The 17,133-nt window shown below is 39.9% G+C and overlaps 1 protein-coding gene across 4 annotated transcripts in view; it reads right to left on the bottom strand.

The window, feature by feature from the left end:
- LOC117949986 (paired amphipathic helix protein Sin3a-like) overlaps window positions 1-15,173 on the bottom strand; it is a 19,992-nt gene extending 4,819 nt beyond the window's left edge. Inside the window, exons 1-18 of one of the 4 annotated variants that reach the window (XR_004657780.1) lie at window positions 14,951-15,172; window positions 10,609-10,824; window positions 10,002-10,184; window positions 9,705-9,811; window positions 9,212-9,551; window positions 8,856-9,107; window positions 8,583-8,735; window positions 5,930-6,085; window positions 5,446-5,532; window positions 5,176-5,294; window positions 4,451-4,676; window positions 3,587-3,703; window positions 2,695-2,933; window positions 2,402-2,585; window positions 1,684-2,278; window positions 1,376-1,545; window positions 1,011-1,184; window positions 819-911 (exon numbers count right to left, since the gene is read on the bottom strand). Coding sequence is in view for 3 of the 4 variants with exons in the window: in XM_034880622.1 (XP_034736513.1) it covers window positions 819-911; window positions 1,011-1,184; window positions 1,376-1,545; window positions 1,684-2,278; window positions 2,402-2,585; window positions 2,695-2,933; window positions 3,587-3,703; window positions 4,451-4,676; window positions 5,176-5,294; window positions 5,446-5,532; window positions 5,930-6,085; window positions 8,583-8,735; window positions 8,856-9,107; window positions 9,212-9,551; window positions 9,705-9,811; window positions 10,002-10,184; window positions 10,609-10,803 (3,390 nt within the window). In the remaining variant the exon portion in view is untranslated. Of the gene's footprint in view, window positions 1-818; window positions 912-1,010; window positions 1,185-1,375; window positions 1,546-1,683; window positions 2,279-2,401; window positions 2,586-2,694; window positions 2,934-3,586; window positions 3,704-4,450; window positions 4,677-5,175; window positions 5,295-5,445; window positions 5,533-5,929; window positions 6,086-8,582; window positions 8,736-8,855; window positions 9,108-9,211; window positions 9,552-9,704; window positions 9,812-10,001; window positions 10,185-10,608; window positions 10,825-14,950 lie in introns of those variants that run through there. The other 3 variants (XM_034880622.1, XM_034880641.1, XM_034880631.1) reach the window with 3 other exon arrangements.
- Between the last annotated feature and the right edge of the window lie 1,960 nt (window positions 15,174-17,133).

Below are 17,133 nucleotides of genomic sequence, written 5' to 3'. Positions count from 1 at the left end.
TCTTTAAAACACAGGTATCATACGCCCAAGGCTTTAATTGTTATTGCAAACAATTATTTAACTGATAATTCTTATATAAATGATTGAATATTTGGCAGGGGTGGGGGAATTTATTTATACATTATAGTATTACGATATTTTCAGTGGGAATACTGTGGCCTGTGTTTACTCGATACACAGGCGCCGAGTATGGATCTTTTATTATATATATGTTGGTCAGTTTGTCCCATTTTGCAGCAAAAAAATGCAAGTGATATGAACAAAGAGAAATTTATCTTTTTAAATAAAACAGATGTTGACAAAGTTTCCTTTTGGGAACGTCATTTGAAACTGAGAAAAATTAGAAGTTGGAAAAAAGGTTATAAATTTCAATATACCGCAGAATATTGCATTATGTTAAAAATCGCAATACTATCGTGTATCGTGATGATGTCGTATTGGGAAGCGTGAACACAGTAAAGCAGCACATTCTTCTTACATTTCAATAGTTGGAACAATCGAATAGTCCAAGTGGATCGTGCATTGTTGCTTAATAAAAGACAACTTACATTTTTAATCGCCCATAAAAATATTTTGTGAATTGTTTTCTGCTTATTAGGTTACGGGACAGATCCCTTCGGCATCAGTGCCCATTGATGTCTATTTTTGGAGGTCAAAATATTAGAAACATGTTACGATATAATGAAAAACAATTCAACACCACTATTAACTTTGGCCTAAAAAACATTATTAATAGCGGGGCTGTACTAGATAACATCTAATAAATTGACGATTAATTGACGTGTAAGAACTGTACTCGAATATTGAATGAGTTGTACCTCTGCCTCCGCTGGCTCATCAGAGTTCTCCTCTTCGGTGTCCAGCAGCTCCATGGCCAGACTGACAGATCCTCGGCTTTTTAGAAACATCAACTAAACAAAACACAATCAGAGGAAATGTCTATCAACAAAGTGTTCAAAGCAGCTAAGACTGATGTACGATATCATCATTACTCTCTGGGCTTGTGCTACCTTGAAGCAGTTCTCATCAGACATGAGCTGCTCCGCTTTGCGCTGGTAGGTCCCCTCTGCTGTGGCCCTGGATGTCTGCGTGGACAGTGTGCCCCCCGTGGCTTTATTGGCACTCTCGCTCAGGTACATGTCCGTTACACGCGTACATACGTCATCAGTGACAAGGTGCTGGAGCTGTGAAAGGTTTAGTATGCGACAAATACAAACAAAATTTGCCCATAAACATAGAGATTATTATTTGGGTTATTATTATTTGCACAGTTAAATAATGTTTGACTTTGAATTGAACTAAATACAAAAAAAAAGGAAGTCTAGAGGGCTCCTGCGCAACATAAATCAAATGATATCATCTTAAATGTGCAAACCTGCCGGACGATGCTCTGGATGAGTTTGTCCATGGTGAAGGCAATGTAGGCATGGATAGTAAACATTTCCCTCAGGGAGTCTTCGTATTGAGTCGGCTCCATGTTTCCATCCAAAAGATTACGCACCATTTCCAGAAACACTGAGTAATAATCCTCTACATCGACATCCACTGCAGGTAGAAAATGTGTTTAGTTGTGTGGTGAGAAATTATCAAGTACGGTGCATGGTTGGTAGAGGAATCAAAATTAGGATTTGCAATTATACAAAAGCTTCAAGATGAACTTAAACCACTGGTCTTCCAACTTACTTGGCTCCTTCATCTTCAGCTGGATTGCTGGATTTTCATTTTTCTCCCTTTTGAGCCCCAACACTTCTCTTTCCCACTCTCGCTCACGGGCATCCTCCTCAATCTGCTTCTCGGCTTGCCCGTAGATCCGCAGCAAACGAGAACAGAGGATGTGGTGAAGACGAAGGAATATATACCAGTAGTTGTTCACAAAGAACATGTTATAGGCGTCATCTGTGCCTCGCAGCTTCTGAGCTGCCGTGTTGCTGAAGAGGAGCTTGGACTTTGATGGGCTGCTGCCTGGCAGGCCATTGTGCTTCTTGGGGCCGGCTGGATCCATCTCCATGTCTTCTTCTTCCTCCTCCTCTTCTTCCTCCTCCTCCTCCTCAACGTCCGAGAGCTCCCCTCGCCGTGCGAACAGCAGGTCAGGGATGAAGTGGTGGATGATCTGCTTGATCTTGTACTTGTCTTCTTTCTGGATGCCCACCTGTCTTTTTACGTGGTGGATGATGAGGGCGGCAGCGTCCTCCATGATTTGGCTGTCCTCGTAGCACTGTGTGATGTGTGGGCCGCTCGGTGGTGGTGTGGCAGTCTCCTCAGATGCACGATCCTGGTGCTACAGGACACAGACAGGAGTAGATGGGGCTTATTTTTGAGTAACATTCTGCATGCAGTAAATCACACTTACAGCTTCAATTAATTCAATTGCTTTAACAAAATGATGAACATGTTTACTTACGTCATCATATAGCATCTCAATTTCATTGAGTAAGGTCTTTGAACGCAACACTTTGGTGTCATTCTGCTTGAAGTTGATGCCTTGATGGTCCAGTGACTTCAGGTAATACTTTTCATTTTGCTCCCGCCAGATTTTGTTGAAGCCTCTCTGGGCTTCTCTCCACTCCTCTTCCTTCATTTTTAATCTGAAAAAGAGACGTCAAAAAAAGTGATGTCAAATCTTATAAAACAGGAACAACAGCCAAGCCCTGAGCAGACGCAGATTAAAAGCAATTAAAATAAAAAAAAAATTACCTTTTCAGCACTATGGGAACAGACACAGCAGGGTTCTTCTTGAGGCCATCGATGATGTCATGGGCCTTGTCTCCATATATCCTTTGGATAGCTTTGCGGTGAATGACCTCCGAAGAGCCGCCCATTGTGTTGTCCAGCTTGAAGCGCAGCTGCTCCTCGGCTGACATACGAGAAAGCCTCCGCTGCACTGCCTCCAGGGCTCGTATTGTGGAAAGGTTGGCTTCCAATACGACATCCAGCTAAAGGGGGTCCAATCACAATGAAATTGACAAATGAGGTCAACTATGTCAGATTATGGCTGGATACAGCAAGGTTTTCAGGGATATCTTAAAGGCTTTTCTCTGAAAGGCTTTTCTGGAATCTTTTGACTCCCTGCACACCGTCATCAGCACCCAGAGGAGCCTGTTCAGTGGAAGGCTGCTCCTTCCCAAGTGTCGGACCAACAGACTCAAGGACTCCTTTGTCCCTCATGCCATCAGACTATACAACTCCTCACTCGGGGAGAGGAGGAAATAAGGCAAAGAGGACAATACAATACATACATACATACACATACACACACACACCTGGACTTACATTAATACCTGGTCACTTTATCACTGGACTCTCACACTGACACTTTGACAATAATTTATGGTCTTTTTATCTTTATTTGACGAATGTTTTGATTGTTGTTATTATTATTGCTTTTGTTATTACTGTTATTACTATTATTGTCTTTTTTTTCTTGCAAAAACTGCTGCTGGAATTTTCAATTTCCTCGCGGGAGTCATCCCAAAAGGATTAATAAAGAGAAGTCTAAGTCTGAAGTGCACCATGGAGAGAAAGTCTCAAACCCTAAAAGAACCTACAGATTTTACTTTGGAGTGTGAGTGGACTGAGTATTCGTCACCTCAAAGCGCTCGTCTTCACATCTGTAAATGTGCTCCTCATATTGAGTCTTCTTGGAGCTCACAAAGGTAGAATCCTCAGACCACGATGGAAACGACACCCATGTGTCATTCAGAACCTGCAAGAAGACATTCAGTTAATTTCAAATGACCGTTTAAGAAAAACATTCGAGTGAAAGCTCCTATTTGCCAAGCTGGTGAATTGACAACAGGAACAAACACAGACACAAAAGGCAAGAAAATAACGTATTAAAACTGTCACAGTTCAGTCTGCATATGAACTGCACTCTATATAAATTCAGCAATCCTATCTAATAACATCTTTGTAATAAAGTTCAAAGATAATGTAGAGTAATTTTACATAAATCTCATTCCTCATATTTCAAGTTGTTCACAAAAAGGACCAAACAGACAAGACATACAATATATGCACTCAGATAACACTTGTCATAGTTCCTAACATTATTGTAAAAAATAATGAAGTTACATTCATAAGCGATTGCAATATCTTCAAAAAGTCAGAGGTTCTGTCTTTACTATTATAATAAATAATTTTAGCTCTATTAAGTTGTAATGGACATTTGGTGTTTTTAAAATGTTCAAACAATTTACCAACAAATTAATCCAAAAATAATCTTCAGTTGCATCCCTACTTCGTTTAATTGCCAAATAAGTTACTTATTATTAACTTTTGTCCGTATTACACCAAAAGCACATTTTGTTGGTACATGCTGTCTAGTGAATTTTAAATCTACAAGAACAAAAGCTGAAATACATTGATACCATGTTACCTACTAGCCCTGTGGGAGAAAATAAACGCGTTATGAGAAAAATACCTTTTATCAAGCCTGTCTTCAGTGACTCACCTCTCTGCACAGCGGCGTCCTTCCTGTGCACTTGGGCTGCTGGTAGCTTTTCGGGAGTGCTCTATAGCTGGACCCCAGCCTCTTACAGGAAGCATAGTCAATCTCCATGGCGATGCCCTCTGTTGCACGCTCCTTGGGTAAACTCTCTGCATGGCTCGACTCTCCGTGACTAGACTCTCGGTAGCCCAGGAAGTTTTTAAACCATGTAAAAAGCTCCGGGAATTTTCTGTCAATCATGCAAAAATGTATGTGAAATAAACAATTAGTAATGCGACTGGGGCCCGGAGGTAAAACGATATTGAGCAACATTGATAGTGGATATTTTCTACTGGCTTTCTTTTTCAGTGATAAAAGTAAATATAAATGCGATGTGCATGAATGTTGAAACAGATCTTGTGTACAACTATATTTTGCACATTATTATTTTATTGTTTGTAATTTGTTTTATTTTCACTCTCTCCCACTTTGTATTTGTTAATTATTATTATTAGTATTATTATACTAAAACCTAATTCAACAGGAGCAACAAGGGCATGTCGTTATATCAGAAAATACTTAAATACTGACACTAACTCCCATTGAGGACTAACAAAAAAAGCTGAATGACAGTTTACAACTGAAGGGTTTTAGTATTATTAGTGTTATTATTTAGATACAAAGCGTAACAATAAAATAATAGAGGCAATAAAGCATACACAACAGAGTGTGTGTATGTGTAAACTCACCCAAGAAATGGGATGACTAACTGGACCAGCTCGGCACGAGAGATCACTTCCTGGTTGAAAATGTGAAGACAACGCAGGAAGTTGTCATACGCCTCAGAGCTCCGAAGAGCCTTCTTCACCTGTTAAAGTGTGTTCCGTGATGGCACAAAAAGTCATTTACAAACCTTCCATTGAGATTATCATTTTTATTATTTTTTTAATATTTTGGTTGTCATCTTGTTATTGCAGGACTTAATAAAAACCACTGGTACTGAATATAAAAACACTGACCTTCTCAAAGAACATAGTTTCGGTGCTGGTGCTGTGTTTGCTGACTTCAGTCATGCCTTGGTCCTTCCCCAATATTTTGGGCTTCTTCTGTGAGGGTATAGAACAAAGTGGTGACTTGCATGGCAGGCTCTCAAACAAGTTTTAAAATGTTCTAATACAACAGAATATTATCATTATGTTTGGGTAGATTTAAACACCCCCAGTCAAAAATATATCTGGTAAATGTAGCTAAAACTAATAATCTTATAATACAACCATGCACTCAATAATACCTTCATTAAGCGTGATTTATGGATCTGCGGAGGCTCAACGTAACTTTATGGTAATTTTTGAGGCTGTAATACTTTGAACTGTTTGGGATTTCTAACATTTAGTCTACCCTCCTATAGAAAAAACTATTCCCTTTGATGTGAACATTTCTGACATCTATAATATAGCAGAAACAAAGAAATAGCTGAATATATGCATGTAGAGTGGTGTGTACCTTGACAGGCGGTGTAGCTCCCAATCCAGCCGGTCTCCTGATGGGCATGCCATTCTGGCTCAGTCTCTGTTTGCTGTTCAGTAAGGGTCTCTTTACTGTGCCGCCATGATCATTACGCACAGACTCTGCCCTGTCTGGTGTAGCCTTGCACAGCAGCTGAGAAGAGCATCACACATCATAATCTCAAAGACAAGTAACAAAATATGACATTATATGAGAACAAAATATATTCCTATTTTTATAATAAATCTAAAAACGGGAAACAGCAAAGAAAATGTGTGTAAATGCGTTTAATATCATAGAAACTCAATAAAGAATAAAAAAAAGTTGTGACAGAAAAAGAGACAGAAAGGGTACTTAATGAATGTAGAAAACAAGTGACTTGGATGTTTAGACAATTGTTTTAAATGTGCGGTTATTTATTTAATTCCCAAAACATGGAAAGTTTGCTTACATTTTGCTTACCACTGGTGCCAAAAACGGCAAAACCACTGATTTTAAAATGATTATACACCAGTTGTCCTAACATCCTCAGTCCATCATACTCCCCTCCTGACAACAAAAAAATTCATCCCATCCCACCCAGGGAATTCATTCATTGTTTTTGAATTTTTAAAAGATACCAAGAAAGGTTTATTAAACCATACCCAGCTGAATCGTATTGAAAAAACAAACAACAATGCTAATTATATTATATTTTTGTGTTGTTTTTGTGATATTTCACTAACATTTAACACTACTACAAAGGCTGACCATTTTCAACAGAAAGACTTTGTTTCCACAGTCAAGACCAATTGCAACACCAATCACTTTAGTTTGATAAAAGTCCAGTTATAACAGTGTTTCTCCCGGCTTCACAAAGTCAAATGTAAGACTTTAAGACCATTATGAATGACCTACAGTACTGGGCAAAAGTCTTAGGCAGGTGTGAAAAAATGCCGTAAACTAAGAACACTTTCAAAAATATAAATAATGATTGTTTATTTTTGATCAATTTACAAAATGCTAAGTGAGCGAACTAAAGAAAAATCTAAATTACATTAATATTTGGTTTTAATACCCTTTGCCTTCAAACCACCATCAATTCTTATAAGTACCCTTGCAAATAGTTGGGATCTTAGACGCAGCGGTCGGCCAAGGTAACTTAGTGCAGCAGATGAAAAAAAAAAAGCCATACCCCCGACTATGTTTTTGTGCTTAGTTGAGTTGCTTGGTCTTGTTTCTATGTCAAAGGTCTGGCTTTTTGGATGCAACTCTTCCGCGAAGACCACTTCTGACCAGACTATTAAGGACAGTTAGACATAGCTTTATGTATTTAACTGTATTTAAGCAGCGAATGGCTATTGTTAGGCTAACATTACCTGCTGCTAAGTGTAATGTTAACATGCAGCGATGGAGTTCCAGTCTGAATGCATGTTTTGTAGCCTAAACAGAGCGGCGTATATTGGTTTAGTGAGAGCAGTTAGCGGACTGCTGAGTCGCGCACTATGCCTGCACAGCTGCTAAGATCGCTCAGCTGTGAAGCGTCTGCCCTGTCATTGTCGGCAATTTTTTTTCTTCTTCTTTTTGCTTTGTTGACAATAGAGCTTTCGGAACGGTCTGTGTAATAGATCAACTGAGAGAAGAGAAAGCAGCGAGACCGTAAATGACTCCCACATTGAGCTGAAATGGAAACACTGTGCTAAGGGTTAAGGGTTTCTTTTCCATTCACTTTACCGGTGGTATTGACAACCGATAAAGCCACGGTGTCTTGAGAAGGTCTAGCTTGTTGTTTCATTGTTCACTTTTAAATCACTTTACATCAGCTTTGCTATCTTTTTTTCCCCTCAAAGCACTCATTCGCTACCCTCCGTTACCGCTCCCTCTCCTTGGGCAACCACACGGGCACTGACGTATCTCACTTAAGGCATCCTGCCTTTCTGGCTCCTACTACTCGCACGGAGGTTGCGTTACACCGCACTACCGCAGAAATTTCTTGTTTATCAACGGCGGTAGGAAAAAATCCACACCGTCCCAGCCCAAAGATATGCTCGCCTTTGGTATGTTAAATAGTAGAACGGGATCACGCATTTAATCATACAATATTCCACGTTACGGAACATTAACCAGGCATACCTATGGCATAACATTATTTATTATTCACCATAAGGCCACTTTTAATGAGTAATGTAAACGGTTCACGACATAAGCGCTGTCTGTGGGAATAAGCCACTACGATAGCGAGGCTAACAATAGCCACGTTAGCTCTAATACTTTAGGAACATCTGCAAGCATATATCAAATAATTAACAGTTTGTTACTGACCATTGCTTAATGTTATGTTCACAAGCTGGCGGGTCACAACTGGAACAGGTCGGTGTAGTAAGCGGAAATGGCTTATACCATTCTCACAGTGGCATGTGCCATCAGCTACCGGCAAATGCTGCTGTATAGAGCTGCATGTGCTGGCAGGGGATCACTATGTACCAAAGTGGCTGACCATCAACCACTATTTGAACTTAGTGCTACTGCAGAAAAAAGCACCACGGAATAAAAAACACTTAAAAAAACTTTAAGGCCTTAAATTTTGATTTTGAAATGTAAGACTTTTTAAGATGCAGCGGAAACCCTATGTAATGGCCGATGTTTTAGAAGTGAGTTCACAGACACTTACCATTGAGCTGTTTGCATCTGGCAGGAACTGTCCAAACTCTGAGAGCAGGTCTTCCTGGTTCTTGAAGAGTCTTGCCACCTGAGTGTAGACCTCCTGCTCAGTCAGTGCTGGCGTGTAGTTGCTTCCTGCCTCTTTAGCATTTCGTTGTTCCTTCTGGAAAATTGATCATTTTAAAGACAGAGGCTTTGAGATTACTGCCGAGTGTATCCCCATTGATTCAAAACAGCCCTGTATACTGTAGATTGCCTGAATATTTTTTCTGTATTTTCTTACCTGGTATGTGTGAAGGATTTCCAGGAAGGCTTTGTAGATGTCTGGCTGACCCTGGAAGCGGTTCTTGATCTTGTTGACATAATTTATAGCGTGGTTGAACTCCACAGGCTGGTTGTTCTGGAGAGGTGGCCCACTGGACGGCGTGCTGCTCACAGGAGTGTGGGACTGAACCGAAGGTGAGCGCGGTGAGGCGTAGGATGGGATGGATGGGTTGGGCTGGCTGGTGGGTGTGTGGGCTGGAGACTGAATTGGCTAACGGGATTGACAGAGAAGAGCACAAGCATGTCACTACAAAAATCAAGTAAACATTCAGGTTGGTGTGCAAATGTTGTACAATATAAAAGCTTAAATTCTACCTTGCTGGTTTGTTTTGATGCAGGTTGGGTGGGGGTGGGAGTGGGGGTGGGTAATGTGGTTGTGGTAGAGGTGGTAGTGTGCGGACCCGCCTGTGGCAGACTCTGGTGCTGGTTGTGGCTTGCAGGTTGGCTGGATGCTCCACTTATAGGGATGTTCTGAACAGAAATACCATGAGGGGTGATGTAGTGGATCTGACCTGGAGTGGTCACATTGACTAGATCGTTGGTTTGAACCTCAATTTTATATCCAGGTGGCAAGAACGTGTTAAAACCCATAATGAGGTCTGGATGGCCCTTGAAAAGCTGGGACACACGGTTAATGACTCCAGGAGTGTCTATGCTGTAACAACAGAACAAGTGATAGTAATTTAGTATCTGATTCATCATCAACTGAGCCCACAGATATTATTATGCATGTTACATGCTAAACTTGACACATAGAAATACTATTTATGGGTTTTCTCCAAATAATGCCGATAAAATTAGTCTTCACCTCTGTGACTTGAACTCTTTCATTATATCAAGGAAATCATTATAAACTTGTGGCTGGTTTCCAAACTGCAGCTTCACTTGATCCAGATAGGATAAGGCATCTTCAACCTACAAAGTAAGAAGTGAAAAATGATTGACAGATCCCCACAAAAAAAATTACAACTACTGAATGCAGAATAAAAATTAGTTAATTGGTGATTTAATTATCATATGTCACAACACGTGGCCCAGGTTGCGGTTTCTTCATTTATTTTGGCGGGTATATTTTAAATGTGTATATTTGTCCATGTAAGGGTACCTTCAGTCGCTGAAACTGCTGTCCTTGGGTTGAAGTCATGGGTGCAGGGGGATGAACGTGACCTTGGACCAATGCAGGGCCCTGGGACTGAACTGTCAGGCTGTGTGCATGGGGACCAACATGAGGTGCAGCATTGTTATGTCCATGTCCGTGTCCACTTGTGCTCTGAGGCATTGTAGGCACCTTATTAAGGAAGAAAGTATTGGTTTTTTAAGATCTATAAACCTAAAATATAATCATGTCTTCAGTGGCATTAAAAAAGTATTGTTCATATTATTTTTTTAATAAAATTGACATCAGGTGCTGCTGCCTTGAGATGAGCCTTTAACAGGCATTTATAGTCAGTTAAACACACAGCATCTTTTTTTCTTTCGTTAGATCAGCTCACAGGAAGAGTAAGTTAAAAATGGTCCGTAAAGGCTGCAGAAGTTTAAAGTTTTGTCCTCCATCCTATAAATGTTTTGAGCCAATGTGGGTTCTGACTAACATCCATATATCCACTAAAGACAAATTTGAGTAGAATTTGACGCTTTGTAAAAGTTAATCTAAAACCTAACTTCTGCTCCGGAGGCTGTTGTCCAAGTCAAATTAAATGCTGGCATCATACCTGGTAGCCTTGGGGGAGAGAATACTGGATGCCTGTGGATGGCTGCATGTTGTCTGCAGCTGCCTCTATCACAGTAGAGGCCGGGGTGAGTGCCCGGTGTTGGAAGTTGTCTGCAATGCCTTGAACTGGGGGACGACGTGTTTGCTGTTGCTGGGGCGCGAATATTGGTTCCTGGTCCTCCACACGCCTCTTCATTGTACATGCATACTCAAAGGGCTAAAGTAAACAAAGACAGAGAAACAGTACACAGGCTGTTTTAAGCAGTCTCTAAACAAATATTATTCAATGCTTTCTATAAAAATGAGCATAATACTCATACTTTTTTAACAGTAAGGCTGAGACAGAAATAATAATTTTAGAGTAAAGTATTTCAGGCAAGTATCAAGAAAATGTTTACTGATGTCCAGTATCTCCATCCAGTACCTCATTGTTGTTTGAGACATGTCAATAGTCCATGTTAGTTTTAGGTGCCCTCCTACTTACTGTCTGGTAGACTGTATATCATTAATGATATACAGTCAATGGGTATGAAAAGGCTAATAAGAAAAAAGATGATAACAACTTTCAGCTTAGCATTGCTAGTGTTCGCCTTAGCTAACTCCTTCACTACTAGCGGAGCGAGCTGGAAAATCAAACTCTTCCCGAAACCCGTGGGAGGTGTGCCACAGCATCATGACCACCTAACAAACTCAGCAAAGATGGTTCCTGCCCGGGCTTTAACTTCTGGATACTCGGCAGCATTGTCACGTTGTAAGTCTTGTTGACATAGACAGTTAAAGAAGTGGACCAACAGAAGCCGTCGTTCTGGACAGAGACCAGTGAAGGAAAATAGAAGCACTTTTCCGGTGATAGCTAGGCGTTACTGCACAGCCTCCAACTGAGCTTGATGACGTAGATGTGATGTGGGCAACGTGTCTTTAAGTTGTAAGTCTTCTGGTAGCTGTGCCAAGAGAAATCTCATCATTCCCAATCAGCAGAGACAGATAGCGTAGGTATACTGTATGTTAGGAGATACCATAGGCACAGGCTAATTACTGCTAACTTACATGCTAGCTAACATTAGTAATTCAACTTAAACAACTAATGTAAGTCCAAAATGTCTGCATGCGTCTCCTGACAATACAGTGATTTGTTGACTACGCGACGGTAAGTCGCGTGGTTATGACGCAATCGTTAGCTTATTTTTACAAAAACGTCTGCTACGGAGCCATAACCTGAGATACAAGGTAATGGAGTCTTTAATACATTGTTGTGTTTCTTTAGAAATAAAAAACGCACAGAGACTTGAAACGCTTCAGATATAAAGTTATCCACTGTCAAAGTGGCGCCAGAATGAATGGCAGTCAACGGGATGCTAACTGTAGGTGTTGGCTTCGTAGCATCAAAATGGCACCATGCGAGCTACGCTTAGAGAGGCAAGGCTTGCCCCCTTGGTTGTTGACCGCATCTTTCTCCCCGGCCATTACAAAACTCACCGAAAGTTACTGAACCTCTGCGTCATCGTTCTCAGCCCCTCCCCCTGTTTGCTGATTGGGTCGATAAAAATTTGACCGGAGAAAACCCAAGAATATATAGATAAATTATATATATATATATATATATATATATATATATATATATATATATATATATATATATATATATATATATATATATATATAAACCAGAAGGAGTACTGAAGGATAATAAAAATTAAGCGGAAGTACGTAGGAGGGCAGAGCCAGGCTAGGGTGGTAATACTGAGCATTCACGAAGCTGATCATGGTTTTCAGTTAAACTTTTCATCTCTAATCCTATCCTGAGTTGAATGATAGCCTAATAGGCGTGTCTTTGTGTCGGTAGACTGAAATGCAAACATTTTTGACTACATTTTGTAATGAGCATGCACATGTGAGCATCAACTGAGGAAAACATAAATTGGTGCCTATGTTTGGTCTCCTATATGGAACGGTCCAGACAAGAGGGAGAACGGGGGATCATGAACCGCCTTGAGTTTATCACTTTTATACATGATATGGATCTGTCGGAGATCTACCCCAACTGCTGGACTGCTCTCAGGATTGCACTTACTCTGCCTGTCACAGTGGCTCAAGCAGAGAGAAGCTTCTCAAAACTAAAGTTGATCAAGTCATATCTGACGTCAACCATGTCCCAAGAACTCACTGGCCTCACTCACTCTCTTTGCTGGCCTTGCTGTCATCAGCATCAATCACTCAATAGGGGGGGCAGATTTCATTCACTAACATCATTGATGATTTTTCAAAAAGGAAGGCCAGAAATGTCAGGTTTTAATACTAGTTTTTGCTCTTAGTGTAATAATTAGATTCTCTTTAGTGTGTTTTCTCATTGGTGTGATGAAGGATTTCATCCCGGGGTGTAATTCAATGTAGATCCACCACTGGTATTGTTCAACGGTGTCCCTAAATAGACGTGCCGTCATAGTTCAGCAGAATGGCTGTGGCAGCCAGTTAGGGACTGTCTTTCAATACTGGGCATATCGAGCTTCTTTGTCCTGTTATACAATAAGATGCAAGGAAGTTATCATTTATTAGATTAACATCAGTAATCAAAATGTGCAATTCAAATACATTTTGTCAGATTGGAATGTATTTACTTCTTCAGTACTGTAATGAAGCTAATATTTACAGTTTATACCTTAAGACAAGGATCTCACAACTTTGACTGGAGATGTAAAATCCGAACTATTGGTAATTTACTTAAAACATGCTGGATGTGTGTGTGTATATATATATATATATATATATGACTACAAATAACTGCAAAGTTGTTGTACCCTGGTAACAAAAATAACAGTTAAATGTAAACAGGATGTGCATATAAGTATATCAATATTATTAACACACTTATGTAAACAAATAAAATAATATAGTTATGAAACTGGAAAATATAAAAAGGTTATGATACACTGTCAAGTAAATTGTTGAACGAATTATCAATATACACATTTACATTTAAATAATCTATTAGACAAGTGCATAACAAAAGAAACATGTAGCCCCTTTTATGTGGCTCCAAGCACATTCTAAGATGTACATTGAGAAAAGTAATTTATTGATGTTCCCTAAGAAAACGTCATTGCAGTCGGTCAGCGGAGAACAGACATTGTGCTACGCTGCTCTGCTGCACCACCAGTTTCGGAAACACGGCGGTTGAGCGCGGTCTTGAATCGCCGTAAACGAGTCTGTTGCATATCCAGCTCCACATTTTCTTTGCCGAAACGCGAAGCAAATACGACAGACAGTAAAATTTGGCGAAATTGGTCGACTAGCGCTACAAAAATAAGCTATTTTTTTAGCTGTCAGTTGACACTTCATAGGCATGTAGGCGCTGTCTCTCGCTCGCTCGCTGAAGCCCTGCCTCTTCCCCTCCCCCTCTCTGACAAACACCGAGCTTAACGCCATCCGTTCTTCGGTGAGCAGACCGCTTTCGGTTGTCTGATGGCTGACGTTGGTTTTCATCCTAGCTCGAAGTTATGTGGCAAGCAAGCTAGCTTGTACTATGTGAAAATGAAAAGCTATTTTTAAGAAAAGACACAGCGAATCTCGGTCCGTCACTGCCGTGTCCCCGCTGACAGTCCTCAGTAAAAACATCCAGATGAGCTAAACGTGTTGGCTAACTGACGCTACACTTGCCTGTAGAAGATAGCGATAAGAAAACACGTTTTACCGCAACCGACACCGCGACAACAACGTCGGCTGCTTAGTTTATAACATATGGGCTACCGTTACACCAGGGCAGTTAAATAAAGTCACAGTCAGTCATTAATTCGGACGATGCTAGCTAGATAGCTAGTTATATTAGAAAGAACGCTAGCTGGCTAGCAGCGAACATTAGCTTTCACATAACATTAACGTCGCATTGACGCCAAGTTGTGAGAGAAGTTCGACTGAAAAATACTTAGTTGCAACAAAACAGTCTTTTCCGCCAGTAACGTTTGCCTTGTTAAAACCTCAACACAGGCAGTACAATGAGATATACCAAGAAGAAACTAACAACAAAAAGGCATGTTGTCAGCAGGTCAGTCTCCTCAGAGTTAGCATGTCAGCTAATTCATGGTCGCCGCTCTTAGCATGCTAGCCTGGACTAGCTTGACTAACTTATCGGCGCTGGAAGCTAATGTAGCCGCTACTAAAATTCCACATGTTTTGTTCGAAGACGAAAATACACTAACATAATAAGTCATCATCAAAAAGCAGCGAGCATTCGATCGCTATCTGGTCTGTTTGGCAAGGTTATATATAAGCTAACTAAAAGCTACGTTAGCACAACAACCAACCCCCACCAGTACACCGTCTATTTGGCTAACACTAGTTTAACTTACCTCGCAGGACTGCCACCAGCAACAATTTGACACACCAGTGTACCAGGACCCAACCAGTAAACCGCTATTCGTGCATTCACCTTGCCGTGACAAACAGTGGAGTTATGAGAAGTAGTCTCAAATATAAATGTCAAAAATGAAACTGGCCGTAGAGGCTACGTCGCTAACAACAGTGTATGTATGAAGCGGTGTTCCTTGGACATAGAGGCGTGTCTAACATGAAGGCGGGCTAGTCTCCTCCCAGTCTAAACTGGGATTGGTCCGATCTCCAGAATGAAAACAAATACAGTAAGGGCAGTGAGCCAGTGTCTTTGGTTAAAGGCGTCTGGTGTATGGTCATGCCTTAATATAATACATCCATGGGTCATGCCAAGTGCAGGTTTATCTGCACCATAGCCTCCATGTTGTCTGTCTGCTACATAAATTGATGTTTATACTAATTTCAACAAATATGGATTTGCCATTTTCCATGCCACCTATAGATAACTTTATAAAAGCTATGCACTATGCACAAAAGTACTTGCCAGATCTTAAAGCCTGTGACACACACACACACACACACACACGCACACACACGTAGAATAGATAGAATTTCTCAATCTTTTTCCTAACAAAGACACCTTATATGATAGAGAATATACTGGGGCCCCTGTGTATGTCCCTTGGAGTAATTTGACATAGCCTTTTTTTTTACACTTCTATACTAGATACTTCAAAGACCAACACAAGATAAATGATTTAGAAATACATCAGACACATATTCATCATATTTGCAGATTCTAAGAGTTTAGATTTGTTAGACAAGACTGTAATCTATAAACTATTGTAGCTTTTAAAATTAAATAAAATATTATTTGTTGAAGCTGTTTGTAAAAAACAAACAAACACACATTTTCATAATAATTTAAGTGAACAAATTTGAAAACTTTTCAGGGACCCCTGGCAGAGTGCCATGGATCCCCGGGGGGTCCTTAGACTTCCCTTTGAAATATACTGCACTAAGGTGAAGGATCAGGAGAGGTCAGTCATGTTTCATATACAGGTGAGAAATTAATTAATACAATTAAGTTAATGTTGTTTTCCAACTCATTGGGGGTCACATGACACAATTTCATGTTTTTTTGTTAGTTCAAAATACAACCTTTTGACTTTATTTCCCAGGGTATGTTGCCAATTTAGGGTATGTTTGACAATGGGATCTAAATTGAGAAGTGTTTGCAACAACCTTTAAACATTGTAACATAATAGTTTTGACATGATACTGGTCACAACCCTTCATGTCAACAGTAATTTAAAAGTAGAGCAGTTAAAAACCATTATAACTTGATTTTTTGTATAATAGTGTGTTAGACTTCCCTTTTTAGCTTTTGATTGTACCACTGACTATGCCAAGTCAAATGCATTTTTACACTTTCAGATTTGTTTTTAGGATAAACCCCATGTATGATCTTGTTTTCAACGGGGTCCCAAATGTTATTCACCATGTTTTTATCAGAGATTTAATTTTAAACATGTAGCCTGACATTTGTCTTTTATTGTTTTTACACTTATCATTTTTTTTTATTTTGATGAATTGTGTTTTACATTTTTTTATCTGGTTTACTTAAATTTATTGTCTTCAAGTTAACAATACATTGTTGTTCAATATGCTTTCTAATATTGTTGGTTATATTTGCAATCAAATGTAAAGTGCTCAACAATAAATACTATTATTGTTAACACGAGTATTGATGTCACAATGTCAATTGATAAGTACATTTTAAAATTTAAAAAAAAAATGCTTACATACTCTTTCCACCAATAATACCACATTTTATTTTGTAATGTTCTAACTTGCTCCATCTTACTATGTGTTGCAGCTCTCAACATAATTGAAATAGTTGTCTAACCATAAATAGTTGTCTAACTAACTTGTCTAACTTGGGTTGGGAACCTGAGGGTTGCTGATTCAAGTCCCCGTACGGACTAAAGTACAGAGTGTGGACTGGTAGCTGAAGAGATGCCAGTTCACCTCCTGGGCACTGCCAGGTGCTTTTTAGCAAGGCACCAACCCCCTTCCCTCCAACCGATCAGGGTGCTGGTCCAGCTGGCAGTCTTCTGGTAAACATGAAGAAAACTAAAGAAATTATATTTGACTTCAGAAGTGGGGTTGACCCACCAGCAGATGACTATAGAGGGGCAAG

The sequence above is a fragment of the Etheostoma cragini genome, chromosome 1 (assembly GCF_013103735.1).
Source record: "Etheostoma cragini isolate CJK2018 chromosome 1, CSU_Ecrag_1.0, whole genome shotgun sequence".
NCBI classification, from domain to species: domain Eukaryota; kingdom Metazoa; phylum Chordata; class Actinopteri; order Perciformes; family Percidae; genus Etheostoma; species Etheostoma cragini.
This window is presented reverse-complemented; position numbering and strand designations above follow the sequence as displayed.